This window comes from Populus euphratica, unplaced genomic scaffold, assembly GCF_000495115.2.
Source record: "Populus euphratica unplaced genomic scaffold, PopEup_1.0 scaffold33.1, whole genome shotgun sequence".
Taxonomy (NCBI): domain Eukaryota; kingdom Viridiplantae; phylum Streptophyta; class Magnoliopsida; order Malpighiales; family Salicaceae; genus Populus; species Populus euphratica.
This window is the reverse complement of record NW_011499906.1, coordinates 754,137-762,400: the sequence shown is the minus strand read 5'-3', so window position 1 is coordinate 762,400 and position 8,264 is coordinate 754,137. Positions and strand designations below refer to the sequence as shown.

At 30.8% G+C, this 8,264-nt stretch overlaps 1 protein-coding gene across 3 annotated transcripts; it reads left to right on the top strand.

Moving 5' to 3' along the window:
• Window positions 1-5,228: 5,228 nt before the first annotated feature.
• LOC105133412 (protein ELF4-LIKE 4-like) lies at window positions 5,229-7,271 on the top strand. 3 transcript variants are annotated; one of them, XM_011037405.1, is made up of 2 exons: window positions 5,229-5,290; window positions 6,621-7,271. In XM_011037405.1, the coding sequence occupies exon 2, from the start codon at window positions 6,660-6,662 to the stop codon at window positions 7,002-7,004; it is 345 nt and encodes a 114-aa protein (XP_011035707.1). In that variant the 5' UTR covers window positions 5,229-5,290; window positions 6,621-6,659; the 3' UTR covers window positions 7,005-7,271. The 3 variants fall into 3 exon arrangements, with proteins under 3 accessions (XP_011035707.1, XP_011035705.1, XP_011035708.1); XM_011037403.1 differs by lacking the exon at window positions 5,229-5,290 and adding an exon at window positions 5,297-5,637; XM_011037406.1 differs by lacking the exon at window positions 5,229-5,290 and adding an exon at window positions 5,898-6,234.
• Window positions 7,272-8,264: the final 993 nt, after the last annotated feature.

Sequence of the window (8,264 nt, the reverse complement as noted above, 5' to 3'; positions counted from 1 at the left end):
AATAAAGTCATCTGGACTTTTAGAACTCGAGATATGGGCTGAATATTGAACAGTCTCTAGACTGCAGGATGGATTCAGACTTCTCTGTTATTGTTATAATTTGAACTTGAAAATGACCTTTTTGAATCTTAAACTCCCGTGAAAGTTTTACATCTATGTTTTAGCTTTCCATCCATATAGAGCAGACCTAAATCTAAGTTTTACAGCTCCAGTTATGATCCAATGACTGAACAGTTTTCTACTTTGCACTGAACTAGCATCTCTTTTTTAAGCTTTGGTCTCTTATTATCTTCTAAATTTCAGAAGTTAAACTCATCAATCAATCCTTTTATTTATGTGATAGACCTGCATTTAAGATGAATATTTATCATAAATTAAAGGTATCTGACAGTATTAGACATGATATTATAAAACATGCTTTAGTTAAGGAGTTATTGATACTTTAATGCAAAATAATAATATAAAATCTTAATAAAAATACAAAGATAGTTTAAGTACTAAACATTTTCTTATATACAAATATTCATCTCTTATGTAAGTACATTCATAATATATAAAAAGCAAACATTATTTTTGTAAAACAAGCATGCTTTCTTACCCTTTATATATGCTAGGTAAATCTTTCAAACATATTTGTTTTAAAGATTTAAAGGGACACATAATAGTACAAACAAATTTTTTAAGAAATTTTACAACCATTTAGGCCTCAAATAATTAGAGATGACCCTTAATACATGTTTCATGCATTTAGCTTCTCTTCTCTAACCATGTAAAATGTGCAATTCTACCAAATAAAAAAAAAAGTCAACCTATATCATTATAAAAATACAATGATCATGGAAAAAAAAACAAAAACAACCCAATGGTTATTCAATGGCCAGAAAAAGAAATAAAATGGCATAAAAAAATAAGAAAGGAGAGAGAAAAGGAAAGGAAAGAAAGAAAGAATAGGATGTCGAGGTTACACTTAGGCTCAACGCTTAGTACTATAAAAAAGATATAAACAAGATGAATTTATTGACACTTGAAAGGTCACCATTGAAGGATCTATTAGGTCACACGAGCTACCTGAAGATGGTGACTAGCCCACTCATTAGCACGTGTATGCCAACATTTTATCCATTTAGGTATGGCTTAAACAACTATAAAATTGGCATTTCAGACCTCAAATCAATCTTAACTCATATTAGCTTGTCTAATATTGCCTCGATGCATAACTTTATGCATTATTTTTGAAGTTTCTAAGAGTTACACAAACAAACTTTCCATGCATATAATTCTTTCATGCACAGATTATTTTTTCTATGTAGTGGAAGCACCACTTTTCTAGCCAATGATTATTTTCTGGTAATTTAACTAGCCATTATCACCACTAATGACATGCATGGCATAACCCTCAACTTTTCAAGAAAATGTTACCATGAATGTCTCCATCAATGGAAAGTATAGTCTAACATCCAATAATTCAATGTTGTGTGAAAATATTGTCCTTCTCTATAAAATAGGTTCAAAGAATTGGTTTATAAATACCTTAGTCGTAAGTAAGAATGCATAAGTCCTAGACTCTATACACAAACTCAAGAGACAAAAACAGTCTTACACATGATTTTTCTCCTTATTCTCAACAACTTCATTTTGTTTTCTCTTCTTTACATTATTTTCTCTTCCTATATTTATGAACTTAAACATCAGAATTTATTGTGTAAGTAAAAAGCCAACGGTTATTTTTTAATAGTGTAATTAACCAACATCTCTACCAACAAAATGTATAACACAATCCTTAACTTTCTAAGAAAATATTACCACCAATATATCCATTAATGATAATCATGACTTAACATCTGATAATTTAACTTCCTATGAAAATATTATCCTTTTCCATGGAATTCAAGGAATGGGTGTATAAATGCCAAGTCATAGGTAAGAATGCATAAGTCTTGGACTCCATACACAAATTTCATGAAAGAGAAATGGTCTCACAAGAATTTTCTCCCAATTCCCATTCTCATTCTCATTCCTAATCATTTCATTTTGTTTTCTCTTTCTTATATTATTTTCTCTTTCAACATTTATGAATTTAAACATATGAATATTCCTTGTAAGTTAAAAAAGTATTTTAAAAAAATCTAAATTAGAGATAAAAAACTTACATCACCTTGGACTTGGGTCTGACACACATGTCAGACCTATATCACCTTGGACTTTGTTGACTGCACTTTAATGCCACAATCTTCACCACATCCATAAACTTTGGACTCAAGATTCTCATAGGAAAACTTGTGTAGCAAACTGAGGCAACACTCAACCTTCCTAAAATAGAAGCTAGAGAATTGATGATCTAAACTCAAAAACTTTTGTGCTTAACCAGATATAACATTCTTTAAAGAGAGGTTTTTTAAACAAACTCTCCCATTAACTTTAGCTTCAAACTCCTCAATGACACAAGCATCTATTAACCTACATAATATCTAAAAGTACATGAAAAAAGTGAATATTACAATAAAAATAATTAGAAATAACCATGAAACATAATCAAGTTCAAGTGTGCATTACAGATAAATAACTTGCAAACCTTGCATTTCTCCAAGCTTTGTGACCTTTAGTTCCACTGTAACCAAGACCTTGTTTGATATATGAAATGAGAAGGGCTTTTAATAACATAAAAATTAGCATAATTCAATATCGTAACTGGCAAGATCAGAGACATTTTAAAGAACAAAATATGTAAGAGAAAGAAAGAGAGAGAGAGCATTTACCCTTTCATTGACTTTTTTAAGTTTGTCACAAATTAACAAAAACTCTAAATCTTGTGGAAATTTCAACGTAGTTTAGGAAATTGAGCTTGTTTATTTTTATATTTCAAAAATATTTTTGAAAAAAATGATTTTTGTAATTTTTTTTGTTTTAATTTTTTCTTTTGTGTTTTTAATCGTTTTGATTTGCTAATGTCAAAAATAAAATTTAAAAAATAAAAAAATTTATTTTAATATATTTCAAAGTGAAAATACTTTATAAAGTAACCATTATTATAATATTAAACGGGCTCATAGATTATTGTGAATTGTTACGATAAAATTATCATGTTGCCCCTGAGTGGAAAATGATGAAGCCTTGAGGGTAAGGGTGTTTTGGACTTTTTCACTAACACATTAGCCATTAAAAGATTACACGGGGGTGTCTATGTTTTTTTAAATTTTTCAACATGGTAAAAATAATCTTTTACCCTTAAAGTCAATAAAAATTAGAATTGTTTATCAAGAGCTTTCTTAACTTTTCATAAGTTTCTTAATAATAAAAATATTTATTTACTTTCAAGGGTCAAAAAAATTGTTAGGTTGCTAGATAAGGATTTTTTGAGGTTTTCAAATATCCATATACAATGAAAGTATATTTATATTTATCTTTCAAGTCATACCCTTTTTAATATATGATTTGTTTAGTTATTCTATTTTTGTTTGATTTTTGAAGATGTTATTATAATTTATTTATAATTGGTTTTATACAAATTAAATTTATTTTTAAAAATAAATAAAAAAAATTTATTTTTAAATAATATTATCAATGAAAAAAATATTTATTTTTAAATAATATTATCAATATATTTAGCCTTGTAATATTTTTTATGATGTGAGTTTATTTAATTAGTTTTATTTATATATATTTTTTAAGTCATGAGTTTGATTTATTTTTTATTAATTTAAATAAATAAATTTAGTAAATAAAATTAGATTAAATATCTTATTTTATATAATTGATTATCTTATTCTCTGTTCTTTTCTTATTTATTTTTTTTATTTTTTTAGATATTATATATATATATATATATTAAAAAAAATTATAACTCGGGACAAAATACTGGTAGATAATCCCTCAATACCACTTTGTCTTTACAAGAGGAATCCCCATCAAATCCATCCCTATGGACACCACACCACTTTCTTCCACACTTTCCTCAAACCTCTGTTGAATGCCCAAATGCTTTGCGTGGCCATATAAACACAACAAATTGGTCGTGATGCACACATCTTTCATCTTCACAACCGCAGGTTGTCTCACAATCAAACACCCTTAATCGACCAAATTTTATGCAATTCTCAACTCAATCATTAGCAGGAATTTTTATTTTTTTTGTAAATTTGGAAGGGAGAAGAACTTAGAGCACTGCGTTGATTGGAAGAGATTCCAGTAGACGTAGTGTCGTAAAGACCGACAAAGGAATCCCGAAGGTGCTCTTTGGCTCCAATTTTCAAGTAGAGCTTCTCGGCGTCTTCAAAACGCTTGATTTTGTCATCATCGGGGCTAAACGGCATGTCGTTCCCGGGAACAGTGAATTGAAGAGAAGGTATTGATAGGAGGTTTGTCCATAGAGAGGCTTTTTGATTGAAGGAGGAGTTAAGAGCTAGTGTCGAACAGAGAGAGGAGAGAGACACTCCAGCGGGACCATGGTAACAAATTTCTTCGAGAGCTGACGAGAAGAGTGCCCAAGGAGGCATGTGATGATTGAGTAGGACCTGTGTTTGGTTTGTGAAAATTTCGAGGATTTTTCTGTGGTTTTTCTCGGAAAATGAGCACTGGCGGGCGCGAAAAAGAGAGCGCACGCGTATATAGTAGGAGACTCGATGCGGCGTCGTTCTCAGAATGTTTTACAGTACATTTGTTTGCTTATACGTTTAAAACAACCACGTCAAAATAAATATTTAATTTATTTTTGATGAGGTCCTATGCAGTTCACATTTAAAACATAATTTTTGCCGAAAGGCTGTTTTTTTCACTGTTCAATGCTTTAAGTAAACAATACCTTAAAACAATACGAGTGAATTATATTGTTTACTTAAAATACTAAATAATTACATACATTTTTTTAGTACAATTATTTTTTAAATAGTTTTAAAAAAAATTTAATTTAGAATAAATTAATTTTAAAAAAAATTAATTTAAAAAAAATTAAATTCACCTATATTATGTGAATAATATTTTTTTAAAAAAATTAATATAGAATAAATTAAATTTATTTACATTGTAATATTAATTTTATTTTATTTAATTTTATTACAGTAATAAAATTATAAAATTTTAGTTCTTGTCGGATATATTTTTTATAAAATAATATTTTTAAATTACAATTATTATCACAATACTAAAATTAGACACGATTGCAGACAAGGCTTAGTGGATGGCTAGGATTCAAAACGGAGTAAAAACAAAGCTGGGCAGCGTTGCAGGGTATAAGAGCTTCAGTCATGAGCAAAAATAATTAAAAATCGAAAGTGCTGCTGGTGAAGCTAACGAGGTAAGCGGTAGAGAGAAAGAAAGAATCTATCAGACAAAACAAAACGTTATTTCTTTGTATGTGTGTGTGTGTGTCTCTCTCTCTCTCTCTAAATAATTCTTTCTTATTTCTCTGTCAATCAAATCTTTCTTCTATACCCTTCTCTCTCTCTATCCCTGTCTCTCTTCCTTTCTTTTGTTTCTGTTCGTTTTGGTTTTTCATGATTTCTGGGCCTTTCTTTGAAATCCCACAAAAGTTCCATTCGTCTTCATACAATCTTTCTCGAGAAAATCCAGTTTTTTCTTGAGAAAATTGACTTTTCCTTTCGTTGCCTCAAGCCCACTAAAATGTTTCTGCTTCTGTTCAAGGTATGTAGAGTCGATGACAACGACTGTCAGGATTCGATTTTTTTTTCCTCTCCTTTCCTTTTCTGCTTTCTTATTGTTTGTGTGTCAAGATTAGGAAGTTTTTTGAAAGATAATTTACGCCTTCAAGGTTTCTTTATGTGAGTCTATCTTGTAAAATATAAGCTGTGGACTAAAGTGTAAAACGTGAAAGTTTTTTCTTTTTGAAATTAGTTATTGGGGTTTTTTTCTTTTAATACAAATGACCTCACTTCCAATTTTGCTTGGTTGTTTCCTAGAAAGCTTCACGTGCTAGTCAAAAGCTTTTGCTTTTTGTTTTTCCACTTCAAGAAATATAGATCTCTCTTTCTTTCTCTCCCAGCTAATCTGGTCTTGTATTATTGTTTCTCTCAAAGATTATGTGAACTCATTATGATGTTTTTCTTGTTTTGTCGTGAGAGTAATTTTTTTCTTTATGGGTATTAATCTGGCATTGACTGGTTTGTTGGGGTCTTTCATAGTTTAGAGTTATCCTCCACTCATGGTCTTTTAACTTGGGATTGAGTTTTTAGAGAAAGGTTCCTTTTTGTGGAAAAAAAGCAGTCTGCTTTTCTTTTTAATGTAATGAAGTGATCAATACTTACACAGATATGCCTGTTTCATTTTTGTATTTTTATCTCTGCTCTTTACATTGTCTTTGATATGTTTGGTTGCTGAGAAAATGCTGGAAAAGCGAAAAATTGTGTATAGTCACTTCAAACCAAGCCCAATTATTGCATCTGGCTTTGTTTATTTTCTTTTACTGTTTTTCCTCATTAACCAAACATAGGCTAAATATCATTCCATGGCTTTTTTCTTATTCCCTGTGATTTTTATTGTAAGAGTACAGAGGGATCAGATAAAATAATTCAGTTTAGAGAGCTTTCCATTTAGTAAAACTAACCTTTCGGTTCTGTCTTGTATTTTTTTTCCCTCTGTTGGTATTTGATTCAGTTATTTTTATGCAGGGAAAAGGACTGGTTTTGATCAATTGAAGGGAGATTGAAATGGAAGGTGATTTATTTTCAGGCTTAAGCAATGGAAACCAAGTAGATGGCAAGGTCTTGCAAACATTCCAGAAGAGTTTTGTGCAAGTTCAGGATATTCTAGATCAAAACAGGTTGCTAATTAATGAAATAAACCAAAACCATGAATCGAAGATCCCTGACAACTTGACTCGAAATGTTGGTTTGATTAAGGAGCTAAACAACAACATTAGAAGGGTGGTTGACCTTTATGCTGATCTTTCGAACAATTTCACCAGGTCAATGGAACCTTCATCAGAAGGTGAATCAAGTGGGATATTGAAGACCAATGGAAAGGCCAATTCGAAGAGAATTAGATCCGGGTAATCAATTCAACTGAGCTTTCATAGAGATTCTCCACTTTATTTCATAGTAAAAAATAAGAAGAGCATTTTGATATTGGAGGAAAAAGAACTTGATGAGGTTATGCGTCTCTTCCTTGTTAGTGATATGTGATCTTGAGGCTTTTAGCTTCGGTGTAATTTCAAGCAAATCCATTGTAATAACAATTTTACAAATTTACATAAAGTTATGTGTAATTGTATCATCTTGTTGATCAATCTCAATTATGCATCTTTATTGCATATTGTATTTTCCAGGTCTTTCTAATTTTGTCACGTTTTGTTCTTAAGGAAAAAAAATCTGGATAGAAATTTTAATTCAACAATGCTTGATCTTGATTTGTTATATTTATTCTCTAATAAATTTGTTACTTTGTTCTTTCTTTGTTGATGTGCTGTAGATAGGATTCCTCATCTGTACTTATTTCCGATTTTAATAAATTGTTTAATTGACCATACCCTTATAACTCTGTGTAATTTAAGAGATAATGTGAGACATTCAAAGGCCACTTAGCTCTCTAGAGCTGCCTAAATCTGATTTGTCTGTTAATATTGATGATGATAATCACCATTTTCTGATCATATCTACTGATCTGCTTTTGATGGGAACTCTTACCTACCCGCTTAATTCTTTCCGGTGTTTGTCAAAAGATTCCTCATGATGTCCGGGGGGGCATTGCAGTGAAGGTTTGATGTGTTGTATACTGCTTAGAACTTTTGAAAAAATCCCCAAGGTCGTAAGTCTTCAATTTTTTTGAAGCTCTTGTCCTGAAAATTATTTCCAGCCTTTTTGACTTTGTGGGGGGGAGTGGGAACAGGAACTTCTGTTGTGACCTGGAGCATTATTGGCCTTTTGGTTGGTAGTTTCTTTGAGACAATTAGAGAAAGCAACTTTTTTTAATAGCTATCTGGTTTTGCATCAAGCACCTCAAGTTTAGAATCTGATGTTCTGGGTGAACATCCTTTTGACCACTAATTTGTCCCCATTAACAGTAATCTCTTGATTGTTTCAGTTTTCGTAAAGATTAATTAAGATAATGGAAGTTGCTACCTTAGGTTGCTTAAAAGAAGACATGAGTACTTCGAGAGAAAGAAAGATAAACAAGAGTTGAAGGGCCCAGTGAATCCCACAGCAGTGGAACCAGTTGAAACTTTGCTCATCTTTTACATGGGTTCTATGCTTCTTTCTTACAGATATTCTCTTCCCATCTCTTTCAAAGTTCTGATTTTGTAAATGGAGTTTCGC